Source organism: Oncorhynchus keta, chromosome 17 (genome assembly GCF_023373465.1).
Source record: "Oncorhynchus keta strain PuntledgeMale-10-30-2019 chromosome 17, Oket_V2, whole genome shotgun sequence".
Lineage (NCBI taxonomy): Eukaryota > Metazoa > Chordata > Actinopteri > Salmoniformes > Salmonidae > Oncorhynchus > Oncorhynchus keta.
In genome coordinates, this window is record NC_068437.1 from 38,052,044 (window position 1) to 38,068,191 (window position 16,148).

At 41.9% G+C, this 16,148-nt stretch overlaps 1 protein-coding gene across 1 annotated transcript in view; it reads right to left on the reverse strand.

Moving 5' to 3' along the window:
- The window catches only part of LOC118396032 (bile acid receptor-like), a 40,767-nt gene extending 32,466 nt beyond the window's left edge, over nucleotides 1-8,301 (reverse strand). The window contains exons 1-2 of the mRNA XM_052467010.1: nucleotides 8,205-8,301; nucleotides 6,007-6,096 (exon numbers count right to left, since the gene is read on the reverse strand). Coding sequence (XP_052322970.1) covers nucleotides 6,007-6,096; nucleotides 8,205-8,301 — 187 coding nt within the window. The remainder of the gene's footprint in view (nucleotides 1-6,006; nucleotides 6,097-8,204) is intronic.
- Between the last annotated feature and the right edge of the window lie 7,847 nt (nucleotides 8,302-16,148).

Consider the following 16,148-nt stretch of genomic DNA (forward strand, 5'->3'; position numbering starts at 1 on the left):
ACAAACTTTCACAGATTGCAAAGGAAAACCCAGCCTCGAGCTGCCCAGTGACACAAGCCTACCAGACAAGCTAAATGCCTTCTATGCTCGCTTCAAGGCAAGCAACACTGAACCATGCATGATAACACTAGCTTTTCCAGATGACGGTGTGATCATGCTCTCCGTAGCTGATGTGAGTAAGACCTTTAAACAGGTTAACATTCACAAGACGGATTACCAGGACACATACTCAGAGCATGTGGTGACCAGCTGGCAAATGTCTTCACTGACATTTTCAATCACTACCTGATCCAGTCTGTAATTTCTACATGTTTCAAGCAGACCACCATAGTCCCTGTGCCCAAGAACGCCAAGGTAACCTATCTAAATGACAATCCCCGTAGCACTAACATCTTTAGTTATGAAATGCTTTGAAAGGCTGGTCATGGCTCACATCAACACCATAATCCTAAAGACCCTGGACCCACTCCAATTCGCATACCACCCCAACAGATCCACAGATGATGCAATCTCTATTGCACTCCACACTGTCCTCTCCCACTTGGACAAAAATAACACCTACACTACCGTTCAAAAGTTTGAGTTCACTCAGAAATGTCATTGTATTTTTTAAAGAAAAGCAAATTTTTTGTCCATTAAAATGACATCAATTTGATTTGAAATACAGTATAGTTAATGTTAATGTTGTCATTTTCTTACCTTTATTTAACCAGGCAAGTCAGTTAGGAACATATTCTTATTTTCAATGACGGCCTGGGAACAGTGGGTTAACTGCCTGTTCAGGGGCAGAACGACAGATTTGTACCTTGTCAGCTCGGGGGTTTGAACTCACAACCTTCCGGTTACTAGTCCAACACTCTAACCACTAGGCTACGCTGCCGCCCCGCTGCTGTAAATGACTATTGTAGCTGGAAATGTCAGATTTTTTATGGAATATCGACCTAAGTGTACAGATGCTCATTATCAGCAACCATCACTCCTGTGTTCCAATGACACGTTGTGTTAGCTAATCCAAGTTTATAATTTTAAAGGGCTAATTGGTCGTTAGAAAACCATTTTGCAATTACGCTAGCACAGCTCAAAACTATTGTTCTGATTAAAGAAGCAATAAAACTGATCTTCTTTGACTAGTTGAGTATCTAGAGCGTCAGCATTTGTGAATTTGATTACAGGCTCAAAACGGCCAGAAACAAAGAACTTTCTTGTGAAACTCGTCAGTCTATTCTTGTTCTGAGAAATGAAGGCTATTCCATGTGAGAAATTGCCAAGAAACTGAAGATCTCGTACAGCTATTCCCTTCACAGAATAGCGCAAACTGGCCCTCACCAGAATAGAAAGAGGAGTGGGAGGCCTCGGTGCACAACTGAGCAAGAGGATAAGTACATTAGAGTGTCTAGCTTGAGAAACAGACGCCTCACAAGTCCTCAACTGGCAGCTTCATTAAATAGTACAGGAGGGGACTAAGCACACACCCCTGAGGGGCCCCCGTGTTGAGGCCAAGGATTCCATGATCCAGTTACAGAGGGAGGTGTTCAGTCACAAGGTCCTTAGCTTAGTGATGAGCTTGTAGGGCACTATGGTATTTAAAGCTGAGCTGTTATCAGGTATGAAGGTAAGAAGGCAGACCACGTTGAGTAAACAATAGTTTAATATTTCAACAGTGGCAGGTGATAGACAGGTGAAGGGAGGCAGGGGTCAGTAAACCAGAGGTGGGGCAACAGTACCGGACGGCATGCAGGCTCAGGGTCAGGGGCAGGCAGAGTGGTCAGGCAAGGTGTCAGAGGAAGGCCCTAAAACATGTCAAAGACTCCAGCCACCCAAGTCAAAGACTGTTGTGTCTCCTATCGCACTGCAAGTGGTACCAATTCATCAAGTATGAAACCAACAGGACCCTGACCATCTTCTACCCCCAAGCCATAAGACTGCTAGTTACATAGTTAAGCAAATAGCTACCCAGACTCTCTGCATTTGTTTTTATTCATCGCATACTCTACTGATACTGTTTATTATCTGTCCTGTTGCCTAGTCACTTTATTCCTAGTTGTATGTACAGTACCAGTCAAAGGTTTGGACACACCTATACATTGAAGGGTTTTTCTTTATTTGGACTATTTTCTACATTGTAGAATAATAGTGAAGACATGTTCTAAAGCGAGTACTGTAACAATATTTGTCGTTTGGTTGTTATTTTTTGACATCATTAAAAATGTTATAAAGGAAATACTGTAACTTCAAAGTGTCCATCTTCTATGTTTTGTATGAAATATGAAACATGATGAAAGTGGTTTTGTTAAGAGAGGGGTGTGATCTTAGAAAATATAAGAGGAAATTGTTTCTATAACTTTGTACAAGTAAGGAGTCTGATTAGCTGTCCAAAGTAAAGTATCTCGAAAAGCTAATTTAAATGGGACTATTCCACTACTCTTTTCTAATTACCGTAGTACGCTACTCTCATCACCCCACTGAGAACCATCGACACACCATCGATCTTCAAAGAATCATCTTTCAGAGAGAGTGAAAGTAGAGTGAGCTCTGTATCTCTGTTCAGGACTACATGACGGGTCGCCGGATGCCAACGAGTCGCCGATGCTTCTACACCTATATTGCTTGCTGTTTGGGGGTTTATGCTGGATTTCTGAATAGCACTTTGTGACATCAGCTGATGTAAGAAGGGCTTTATAAATACATTTGATTGATTGATGAATTGATGCTGGGCGACGGCAGAGGAGAGCAACAGTAGAAAACGGGTGGGGACCACATTTGGACAATCAGTGCCTTACAAGCGCACCGCAAAAAAGGCCCAACACCCTTTCCAAGAAGTCCTGGCTCTGACAGAAATTCACGAAGAACCAAGACATTTACACAAATACATTCATGATTTCTTACTCCAAACGGGTGGCGGTTCATGTGCAAAGTATATGATTACTGTGAGAGTAGTTTCTAAATGTATCAAGTTATTATGTCTCTGTCTCTCTCTGCCCCCCTTCCCTCTCCATCTCTTTTGTAACAAGCCGCCATATTGTGTCAGTCAACTAGGGACCTGTTTCAAATGTATTAAGTATGTATGTTTATCCTGTGTTACCATTTAGTTAGCTAGTAAATAAATAATTAAACCAATTTGTGTAGTACTGAATCAGAAGTAAGGCTGGGGTTTTTGCAGATGCAGGAGGTTACAACTGTTCAGAATGATGATATGATACAAGGTTATGATTAATACGTTGACTGTTTATGGAGATAATAGGTAAAGACCTTTAGAGTTTAATTTGGGAGATGATAACTCTTTAAAGAACTGCTCTCGTGGTGCCCCAATTCATAACGAGTTAATTGTAACTTGATTAACTTAATCGGGTTAATTGTAAGCTCAGTTGGTAGAGATTAAGTGGGTTCGATTCCCGGGACCAATCGGAATGTATAACAATTCGCTAAACATAGTTAGTTGAATAGATAAAAAAAACAGTCATCAGATTAATGAAAGTTAAGTCACAACACAGCCAACAAGTGCTCAGCATATGTGGGAACTCCTTCAAGACTGTTGGAAAAGCATTCCTCATGAAGCTGGTTGACAGAATGCCAAAGCTGTCATCAAGGCAAAGGATGGCTACTTTGAAGAAAATAAAATATAAAATGTATTTTCATTTGTTTAACGCAATTTTACGCAAGTTTACATACACTTAGGTTGGAGTCATTCGTTTTTCAACCACTCCACAAATTTCTTGTTAACAAACTATAGTTTTCGCAAGTCGGTTGGTACATCTACTTCGTGCATGACACAAGTCATTTTTACAACAATTGTTTACAGATAGATTATTTCACTTATAATTCACTGTATCACAATTCCAGTGGGTCTGAAGATAACACACACTAAGTTGACTGTGCCTTTAAACAGCTTGGAAATTCCAGAAAACGATGTCATGGCTTTAGAAGCTTCTGATAGGCTGATTGACATCATTTGAGTAAATTGGAGGTGTACCTGTGGATGTATTTCAAGGCCTACCTTCAAACTCAGTGCCTCTTTGCTTGACATCATGGGAAAATCCAAATAAATTAGCCAAGACCTCAGAATTTATTTTGTAGAACTCCACAAGTCTGGTTCATCCTTGGGAGCAATTTCCAAATGCCTGAAGGTACCATGTTCATCTGTACAAACAATAGTACACAAGTATAAACACCATGGGACCACGCAGCCGTCTTACCGCTCAGGAAGGAGACACATTCTGTCTCCTAGAGATGAACATACTTTGGTGCGAAAAGTGCAAATCAATCCCAGAACAGCAGCAAAGGACCTTGTGAGGATGCTGGAGGAAACAGGTACAAAAGTATCTATATCCACAGTAAAAGTCCAATATCGACATAACATGAAAGGTCACTCAACAAGGAAGAAGCTTCTGCTCCAAAACCATCATAAAAAGCCAGACTACGGTTTGCAAATGCACATTGTGAAAAAAATCTTACTTTTTGGAGAAATGCCTTCTGGTTTGATGAAACAAAAATATAACTGTTTGGCCATATTTACCATTGTTATGTTTGGAGGAAAAAGGGGGAGGCTTGCAAACCGAAGAACACCATCCCAACCGTGAAGCACAGGGGTGGCAGTTGTGGAGGTGCTTTGCTGAAGGAGGGACTGGTGCACTTCACAACATAGATGGCGTCATGAGGCAGGGAAATTATGTGGATATATTGAAGCAACATCTCAAGACAATTGTCAGGAAGTTAAAGCTGGGTCACAAATGTGTCTTCCAAATAGACCCCAAGCATACTTTCAAAATCGTGGCAAAATGGCTTAAGGACAACAAAGTCAAGGTATTGGAGTGGCCATCACAAAGCCCTGACCTCAATCCCATAGAACATTTGTGAGCAGAACTGAAAAAGCGTGTGCGAGCAAGGAGGCCTACAAACCTGACTCAGTTACACCAGCTCTGTCAGGAGGAATGGGTCAAAATTCACCCAATTTATTGTGGGAAGCTTGTGGAAGGCTACCCAAAACATTTGACCCAAGTTCAACAATTTAATGGCAATGCTACCAAATACTAACTGAGTGTATGTAAACTTCTGACCAACTGGGAATGTGATGAAAGAAATAAAAACTGAAATACATCATTCTCTTTCCAATTATTCTGACGTTTCACATTCTTAAAATAAAGTGGTGAACCTAACTGGACAAGGAATTTTTAAGACAGGGAATTTTTACTAGGATTAAATGTCAGGAATTATGAAAAACGGTGTCAAGCCCTGGTCGAGGTATTTTGTGTTTATCTTCATTTATTTGGTCAGGCCAGGGTGTGGCATGGGGTTTTTGTATGTGGTGTGTTGGTATTGGGATTGTAGCTTAGTGGGGTGTTCTAGTTAAGTCTATGGCTGTCTGAAGTGGTTCTCAATCAGAGGCAGGTGTTTAAGCGTTGTCTCTGATTGGGAAGCATATTTAGGCAGCCATATTCTTTGTGTGTTTCGTGGGTGATTGTCCTTAGTGTCCTTGTCTCTGTGTTAGTTTACACAAGTATAGGCTGTTTCGGTTTTCGTTACGTTCTTTGTTTTGTAGTATTTGTATTGATTCGTGTTTTACGTTTGTTTATTAAACATGGATCGCAATCGACACGCTGCATTTTGGTCCGACTCTCCTTCACCTTCACCACAAGAGAACCGTTACAAACGGAGTTTAAATGCATTTGGCTGAGGTGTATGTAAACTTCCGACTTCAACTGTACATGATTCCATATGTGTTATTTCATAGTTTGGATGTCTTCACTGTTATTCTACAACGTAGATATAATTCAATAACTTCAAATTCCTACACATCGACTCGGTACTGGTGCCCAGTGTACATAGCAAAATTAACATTACTCATTGTGTATTTAATATTACGCTTATTTGTTTGTGTTATTACTTTTCTATTTCTGTATTTGCTGTCTTTCTGCATTGTTGGGAAGTTCCTGTAAGTAAGCATTTCACTGTTAGTCTACATCTGTTGTTTACAAAGCGTGTGACAATTTTTGTATCATGTTTTGATACCTTTACACCCCTCACAGGTGAGAGCATTATAGTGATACCCGGATGCCTTGCCCCCACACACCACACACAGCTCCTCCCCTTTGACACTGCCTGCACAAGGCTGGGATGGGCAATAGGTAAGCAGCTTGGTGAGAAGATAACTGTTGTGAAATTATTTTTTTAAAAATGGGAAGAAGTCTGGGCCTCCATGGAAGATCTCACCTCGTGGGGCATCAATGATCATGAGGAAGGTGAGGGATCAGCCCAGAACTACATGGCAGGACCTGGTCAATGACCTGAAGAGAGCTGGGACAAAGTTTCAAAGAAAACCGTTTGTAACACACTACGCCGTCATGGATTAAAATCCTGCAGCGCACGTAAGGTTCCCCTGCATGTCCAGGCCCGTCTGAAGTTTGCCAATGACCATCTGGATGATCCAGAGGAGGAATGGAAGGTCATGTGGTCTGAGACAAAAATAGAGCTTTTTGGTCTAAACTCCACTCACCGTGTTTGGAGGAAGAAGAAGGATGAGTACAACCCCAAGAACACCATCCTAACTGTGAAGCATGGAGGTGGAAACATCATTCTTTGGGGATGCTTTTCTGTAAAGGGGACAGGACAACTGCACCGTATTGAGGGGAGGATGGATGGGGCCATGTTTTGCGAGATCTTGGCCAACAACCTCCTTCCCTCAGTAAGAGCATTGAAGATGGGTCGTGGCTGGGTCTTCCAGCATGACAACGACCCGAAACACACAGCCAGGGCAACTAAGGAGTGGCTCCGTAAGAAGCATCTCAAGGTCCTGGAGTGGGCTAGCCAGTCTCCAGACCTGAACCCAATAGAAAATCTTTGGAGGGAGCTGAAAGTCCGTATTGCCCAGTGACAGCCCCGAAACCTATAGGATCTGGAGAAGGTCTGTATGGAGGAGTGGGCCAAAATCCCTGCTGCAGTGTGTGCAAACCTGGTCAAGAACTTCAGGAAACGTATGATCTCTGTAATTGCAAACAAAGGTTTCTGTAACAAAATATTAAGTTCTGTTTTTCTGATGTATCAAATACTTATGTCATGCAATAAAATTCAAATGAATGACTTAAAAATCATACAATGTGATTTTCCGGATTTTTGTTTTAGCTTCAGTCTCTCACAGTTGAAGTGTACCTATGATAAATTACAGACCTCTACATGCTTTGTAAGTAGGAAAACCTGCAAATTCTGCAGTGTAACAAATACTTGTTCTCCCCACTGTATCTATACTTATATTTCTACATATATTATACATATTTCAGAAATGCTTTATCATCAGGTTTATCTACTGTCATAAAATATACGGTAATTCTATAACTATTTTGTAAGCGTGAACCCTTGGTTAGACGTCAGCTAGCATGTGAACCATTGCGATACCTTAATTTCACTTATTCATTAAAATACATTAAGGTAAAAATACATACTGGGCAACAACAAAAAACAGCTGGAATGTAGCCATACAGTTTTATAGTGTTGAGTTAATCTAAACTCATCTGATAACGCACACAACCCAAACTGACGCAACACAATCGACAGGCGTGAGACACTGACCTCCTTAAGGTTTGATCTGGACCATGGCTATCTCAGGGTCTCTCAGAGCATCCACAATAAAAAACATTCTCTCTCCATCTCTGTCTGTCTGTCTCTCTCCCTCCCTCTCTATCCCTCTTTCTTTCTCTGACCAACTGAAAAGTAATCCCCCTCTGCGGCTCTACTCTTACCGTTACTTCTTCTACTTCAGCATAACTCCCTCTATTGTCTTCGGAAAAGGAAATTCTCAATTAAAATGCTGGTTCAATAGTCCTAAAACAGAACAGTTTTGTGCTTGCTTGAGGACTGACTCAGGAATGACAAAGGGGAGCAAAGGTTTTCATGGTTACTTATTAACTTGACATTCACATTTCTGCCTATCAATAACGTAGTTGTTTTGGTAATGTGTAAAGTCACTTTCACATCTGGCCTGTGATTGGTTGCAACTGACTGAGAGGTATTGTGTGTCATAGGTGTCAACTCGATTGCCTGATCCTAGATCTGCATGTGCCAACTCTCATATCATTGGCATGCCATATGCATATACTGTTAAAAGAAATATGGTACACTGCATATTATGTATTGCATGACAAAAATAGTCAGGAGTTGGATGAAGCACATACAGTACTGATCTGGGACCAGGCTAGTCATTGGAGGTTGCTTACCAAAGAAGTGTGAGCTCTCAGACAGTGGGAATCCATTGTTGGGAGGGATCTGTAGTAGTCCCACCACATTGACGTTGTGGCCCACCCACTCATTCATTCACAAATCTGGTTGGACCTCAGCTCAGAACCTCAGCTCAGCTCAGTGTAAAGATGGTGTGATTGGCCAAGACACAAGGAGGGAATTAAGAAAGTTCTTTCCTGTCCAATCCTGTAAGAAAACTAAGATACACCCAGACATAATGTTAGTGTTCGTTTTGACATTTCGTTAAGCTGCTTGGTGTTAAATACCTCATGGACAACTCTTTAGCCTTCAGAAAGTATTCACAACCCTTGACTTTTTTCACGATTTGTTGTGTTACATACTGAATTTAAAATGGATTAAAATTAGATTTTTTTTTCACTCGCCTACATACAATACCCCAATGTTTTTATGTTAATTACAAATGAAAACCTGAAATGTCTTCAGTCAATAAGTATTCAACCCCTTGGTTATGGCAAGCCTAAATAAGTTTAAGAGTAAACATGTAAGTAACATACTAAGTTGCTTGGACTCTCTCTGTGTGTAATAATGGTGTTTAACATGATTTTTTAATGACCACTTCATCTCTGTACCCCACACATACAATTATCTGTAAGGTCCTTCAGTCGAGCAGTGCTTTTCAAACACAGATTCAACCACAAAGACCAGGGATGTTTTCCAATGCAGAAGGGCACCCATTCAAATCCAATTTTATTGGTCACATACACATGGTTAGCAGATGTTAATACGAGTGTAGCGAAATGCATGTGCTTCTAGTTCCAACAGTGCAGTAATATCTAAGTAATCTAACCATTCGAAACAACTACCTAATACACACATCTAGCAAGTAATCTAACAATTCCCCAACAACTACCTAATACACACAAATCTAAAGGGATGACTGAGAATATGTACATATAAGTATATGGATGAGCGATGTCCGAGCGGTATAGGCAAGGTGCAGTCGATGGTATAAAATACAGTATATACATGTGATATGAGTAATGTAAGATATGTAGACATTATTAAGAGGCATTATTTAGAGTGGCATTGTTTAAGTGACTAGTGATCAATTTTTTTAAAGTGTCCAGTCATTGGGTCTCAATGTCAACAGCAGCCTCTGAGTTAGTGATTGCTGTTTAGCAGTCTGATGGCCTTGAGATAGAAGCTGTTTCTTCGGTCCATTCTTTCGGTCCCAGCTTTGATGCACATTGGTAGATGGGTAAAAAAAAGCAGAGATTGAATATCCCTTTGAGCATGGGGCAATGATTAATTACACTTTGGAGGGTGTATCAGTACACCCAGTCACTACAAAGATAAAGACGTACTTCCTAACTCAGTTGCCGGAGAGGAAGGAAACCGCTCAGGGATTTCACCACGAGGCCAATGATGATTTTAAAACAGTCGCAGAGTTTATTGGCTTTGATAGGAGAGAACTGAGGATGGAACACAACATTATAGTTACTCCACAATACTAACCTGACAGAGTGAAAAGAAGGAAACTTATAAAGAATACAAATATTCCAAAACCTGTATCCTGTTTGCAATAAGGCACTAAAGTCATAATTTACTTTTTGTCCTGAATACAAAGTGTTATGTTTGGGGAAATCCAATACAAGATATTACTGAGTACCACTCTCCATATTTTCAAGCATGGTGGTGGCTGCATCATGCTATGGGTATGCTTGTCATCAGCACAGACTACGGAGTTGTTTTCTGATAAAAATAAACAGAATAGAGCTAAGCACAGGCAAAATCCTAGAGGGAAACCTGGTTCAGTCTGCTTTCCACCAGACACTGGGAGATTAATTCATCTTTCAGCAGGACAATAATCTAAAACACAAGGCCAAATCTACATTGGTGTTACTTACCAAGAAGACAGTGCATGTGGCCGAGTAACAGTTGACTTAAATTTACTTGAAAATCTATGGCAAGACCTACAAATGGTTGTCTAGCAAGGATATACAAACAAATTTGACAGAGATCAAAGAAATTTGAAAATAATAATGGGCTAATGTTGCACACACAATCCAGGTGTGGAAAGCTCTTAAAGACTTACCCAGAAAGACTCCCAATCGAAATCACTGCCAAAGGTGCTTCTACAAAGTACTGACTCAATGTGTGAATACTTTTGTAAATAAGATATTTCTGTATTTCATTTGCAAACATTTCTAAAAACACATTTTTACTTTGTCATTATGGGGTATTTGTCACGCCTTGACCTAAGAGCCTTTTTATGTCTCTATTTGGATTGGTAAGGGTGTGATTTGTGGTGGGCATTCTATGTTTTGTTATCTATGATTTTTGTATTTCTATGTTTTGGCCGGGTATGGTTCTCAATCAGGGACAGCTGTTTATCGTTGTCTCTGATTGGGACCATACTTAGGTAGGCGATTTTTCCCTTCTTTTTTTGTGGGAAGTTGACTTTGTTTAGGGCACATAGCCTTTGGCTTCACGGTTTGTTTGTTGTGTTTATTGCGTTTGCCGGCGTCATCTTAAGTAATGGATATGTCCACTCACCACGCTGCACCTTGGTCCTCCTCCTTCAACAGTCGTGACAGAATTTCCCACCACCAAAGGACCAAGCAGCGTGGTAAGAAGAATGAGGACTGGACATGGAAGGACATTTTAAATGGCAAGGGATCCTGGACGTGGGAGGAGATCCTGGCCGGGAAGGATAGCCTGCCCTGGGAGCAGGTAGAAGCAGAGCGGAACGGCAACGTTGTGAGGGAACACTGCTGGCAAGGAAGCCCGAGAGGCAGCCCCCCAAAAACATGTTTTTTTTTGGGGGGGGGGTGTAACACGGGGAGTGTGGCAGAGTCAGGTTGGAGACCTGAGCCAACTCCCCGTGCTTACCGTGGCGGGCGTCATACTGGTCAGGCACCATGTTATGCGGTGGAGTGCACGGTGTCTCCAGTACGCGTTCTTAGCCCGGTGCGCTACATCCCAGCTCCCCGCATCTGCTGGGCTAGGGTGAGCATCCAGCCAGGACATATTGTGCCAGCCCTGCTCTCCAGACCGCAGTACGTCTCTATGGCCCAGGATATCCTGAGCCGGCTCTGCGCACTGTGTCTCCAGTGAGTCTGCACAGCCCAGTGCGTCCTTTGCCTGCGCCACGCACGTGCCGGGCCAAAGTCACCATCCAGCCAGGACGGGTTGTGCAGGCTCTTAGCTCGAGACCTCCTGTACATCTCCCCAGCCTGGTGAGTCCTTTGCCTGCGCCAAGAACTAATCCTCCTGTATGCCTCCCCGGCCTGAATCCTGTGCCTGCTCCCAGAGCCAGGCCTCCTGTGTCTCTCCACTCCAGTGGTGATCCATGGCACGACGCCTCCAGTGATGATCCATGGCACGACGCCTCCAGTGATGATCCATGGCACGAAGCCTCCAGTGGTGATCCATGGCACGAAGCCTCCATTGATGATCCATGGCACGAAGCCTCCAGTGATGCTCCATGGCACGAAGCCTCCAGTGATGATCCATGGCACGAAGCCTCCAGTGATGCTCCATGGCACGAAGCCTCCAGTGATGCTCCATGGCACGAAGCCTCCAGTGATGATCCATGGCACGAAGCCTCCAGTGAACGAGGGTCCCCAGTCCGGGGCCTGCAATGAGGGTGCCCAGTCCGGGGGCAGCGGCGAGGCGTCACCAAAGCGGGGTGAGCCAGATGTGGAGCGGGGTCGCCACCGCGGATAGATGCCCACCCAGACCCTCCCCTATCGGTTCAGGTTTTGCGGCCGGAGTCCGCACCTTTAGGGACGGGGGTACTGTCACGCCCTGACCTTAGAGCCTTTTGATGTCTCTATTTGGTTTGGTCAGGGTGTGATTTGGGGTGGGCATTCTATGTTTTGTTATCTATGATTTTTGTATTTCTATGTTTTGGCCAGGTATAGTTCTCAATCGGGGACAGCTGTCTATCGTTGTTAATGATTTGGAACCATACTTAGGTAGCCTGTTTTCCCTCCTTTCTTTGTGGGAAGTTGACTTTGTTTAGGGCACAGCCTTTAGCTTCACGGTTTGTTTGTAGTGTTTATTGTTTTTGTCGGTGTCATCTTAAATAAAGAATACCACGCTGCACCTTGGTCCTCCTCCTTCAACAGCCGTGACAGTATTGTGTGTTGATGGGTGAGATTATTATTATTTTTAATACATTTTGAATTCAGGTTGTAACAACAAAATGTTGAGTAAGTCAAGGGGTATGAATACTTTCTGAAGGCACTGTATACATTGGCAATGCATTATTTTACATTATGGTAATTATGATATTTGCAGATTTATCCAAATTTAACAATGGCCATACCTCTACAATTCTTATGAAGTAATGTGGCTTAATTCATCCTATTAAAAGAAAGAAACTCCTCACCTACTGCAAAAAAATGGAATGCATCCCTCCTCTGTGTTTATAGTATATGGGACCTCCCTCGCAACTCTCCCCAGTGCTACAATAGCCGTTGACCAGGTAAGACAGTATTACCCTCTGACTGCCCCCTATCAATGTACAGTAATTAAGTCTCAGGTACTAAGTCTTTATACCAACACACCTGACAGGTCCTCTTTCCATACAAGCCAAGGTGAGGTGACATCCTGGGTGTACCCCGTAGGAGGTGAAAGAGAGGGGTAAGATAGGTGCTTATTGAAATTCTGGAAGGGACCATACAACACTAATGGGCTGGGCAAAGCTATATTGGTTTATTAACAGTGAAGTAGCCTTCTGTGGTGGAGTACACTTGCCATCCACTTAAAGTGTTTACTATACAGTAGTCTTGCGTTGACAGACTTCCAAGTCTCTTGGCTACTGGAACGAACGAAAGCCGCAAATTGAGGTTCCCAGTATTATAGTATTCTAATTCCTCAAAACACCTCATTGGATAATCCAATACTTATTGAATTACTGTGCTTGATAATAAATTGCTGAAAATAGTGGTGCATAAAAGTAGAGAAAGCCAACATTTACTTTCTATAACAGGCTGTGTATAATACAATAGCATGCATTGTCAAATAATTTAATTTCAGTTTGTGTTTCGCTGGTTACATTTGGTAAGATTGGCTGCATAAAGCCACTAAAAATTTAATTTCCTCAGGACCTTGTCTTGTTTCCCTTTTGGTGTAACCATAACCACACTGAACACTACTCAATTATTGTCTTTAGGTTACATTCTGTATTGGGAAAGGGGGAGACCTAGTCAATTGCACAACTGAATGCCTTCAACCGAAATGTGTCTTCCGCATTTAACCCAACCCCTCTGAATGAGGTCTGTTCCTGTGCAGAACACAGGTGCGATTCTATTCCTCTATCACAGTAAAATAAACACAGTCCTTTCCCCAATATTTTCCATGGACTCCCTGAATCTATCATTGACTAGCAGCACCCATGGTGGCGTTAACTGACATCAGGCTGCAGTGAACAGAGAGGAGGTAAATCACCATGTGCACCATGGGTTGGAACCGGTTCAGAGAACAGAAAAACAGAAAATAAATACCTTTTTATGAGGAACAGAATCAGAACTGGTAACAAGTGACCTATACTTTCCACAAAAAAAATTCAACAAAGCGCCTATGCAAAGCCCTCACTCTATCACTCAGAAACTAATTCCAGTGTCTGCCTGCCAGCTGCAACTATTTGCCAGTGTGTGTGCATGTGTAGGCTACCTGCACATCCCCTTCTGAAGCATAGTCTAGTAAATAAAGTCAAATGTTATTTGTCACATGCTTAGTAAACAACAGGTGTAGACTAACAGTTAAATGTTACTTAAGGACCCTTCCCAACAATGCAGAGAAGAAAATATAAATAATTATACGAGCAATAAATACACAATGAGAGGTAATTGAAGTAGATACTTTGGTATATATAGTGTATGTGGATGCCTCTTCAAATTAGTGGATTCGGCTATTTCAGCCACACCCGTTGCTGACAGATGTATAAAATCGAGCACAGAGCCATGTAATCTCCAGTGGTGTAAAGTACTTAAGTAAAAATATCTGAACGTACTACTGAAATAGATTTTTGGGGTATATGTATATTACTTTACTATTGATATTTTTAACAACTTTTACTTTCACTTCACAATGTTCCAGAAAAAACGATGTACTTTTTACTCCATACATTTTCCCTGACACCCAAAAGTACTCGTTACATTTTGAATGCTTAGCAGGACAGGAAAATGGTCCAATTCAGACACTTATCAAGAGAATATCCCTGGTCATCCCTACTGCCTCTGATCTGGCGGACTCACTGAACACATTTACAAATGATGTCTGAGTGTTGGAGCGTGCCCCTGACTATCCGTAAATCAATAAACAAGAAAAATATGCTGTATGGTTTGCTTAATATAAGGACTTAAAAATGATTTATAATTTTACATTTGATACTTATATTTTCGCAACTACATTTACCTTTGATACTTAAGTATATTTAAATCCAAATACTTTTAGACTTTTACTCCAGTAGGATTTTACTGGGTGACTTTTACTTTTACTTGAGTAATTTTCTATTAAGGTATCTTTACTTTTACTCAAGTGGTGTAAAGCTTGCCGCCATTGGCCTCTGGAGCAGTGAAAACGCGTTCTCCAGAGTGATGAATCATGCTCCACCATCTGGCAATCTGACGGATGAATCTGGGCTTGGCGGATGCCAGGAGAACGCTACCTGCCCCAATGCATAGTTCCAACTGTAAAGTTTGGTGGAGGAGGAATAATGGTCTGGGGCTGTTTTTCATGGTTCAGACTAGGCCCCTTAGTTCCAGGGAAGGGAAATCTTAATGCTACAGCATACACTGACATTGTAGATGATTCTGTGCCTCCAACTTTGTGGCAACAGTTTGGGGAAGACCTTCTTCGGGAGCGTCGGCACCCCCATCGCCTCTCTCCGTCCTCCGTTGACCGCTCTGAGTCAGAGCCTGAACCCATGGAGGTAGGGGCCATTTTGTTTTTTTTATTTCACCTTTATTTAACCAGGTAGGCAAGTTGAGAACAAGTTCTCATTTACAATTGCGACCTGGCCAAGATAAAGCAAAGCAGTTCGACAGATACAACGACACAGAGTTACACATGGAGTAAAACAAACATACAGTCAATAATACAGTATAAACAAGTCTATATACAATGTGAGCAAATTAGGTGAGAAGGGAGGTAAAGGCAAAAAAGGCCATGGTGGCAAAGTAAATACAATATAGCAAGTAAAACACTGGAATGGTAGTTTTGCAATGGAAGAATGTGCAAAGTAGAAATAAAAATAATGGGGTGCAAAGGAGCAAAATAAATAAATAAATTAAATACAGTTGGGGAAGAGGTAGTTGTTTGGGCTAAATTATAGGTGGGCTATGTACAGGTGCAGTAATCTGTAAGATGCTCTGACAGTTGGTGCTTAAAGCTAGTGAGGGAGATATGTGTTTCCAGTTTCAGAGATTTTTGTAGTTCGTTCCAGTCATTGGCAGCAGAGAACTAGGCGGTGTTACGGATACAGTTATCCTGTGTCTGTGTGTATCCTGTGTGTGTGTTTCTTTTCTCTCCTTCTCCCCTCACAGGTGAAAATCATCACTCCCCAATCAATCATCAATCAGAAGACACACCTCCTCCTATTTCCTGACCTATCACAGTTCCTTCCCCATGGTTTAAAAACCCCATCATTTGTTTGTTCTGGAGCTCAGCTCAGCTCAATCTCTCTGTAATGCCATATCTGTAGGTCTCTATGTTTCACTCTCGCTTTGTGTCTTAACCTCTCTTTGTTTAAAGCACTTCATAGCACTTTGTCATCACCTGTGAGTATTATTTTTGGTTATGGTGTTTGTTTGTTGCTGGTGGGAAAAGGGGGAAACCAAGACAAGTCGCCCATGGGCATACACTACCCGTAGGTGAACTTTGTTAAATACACTAGTTAGAACTGGGCGGACCACCCACTGTATTTTTGGTTAGTTAGTTAGCTGTTGTTA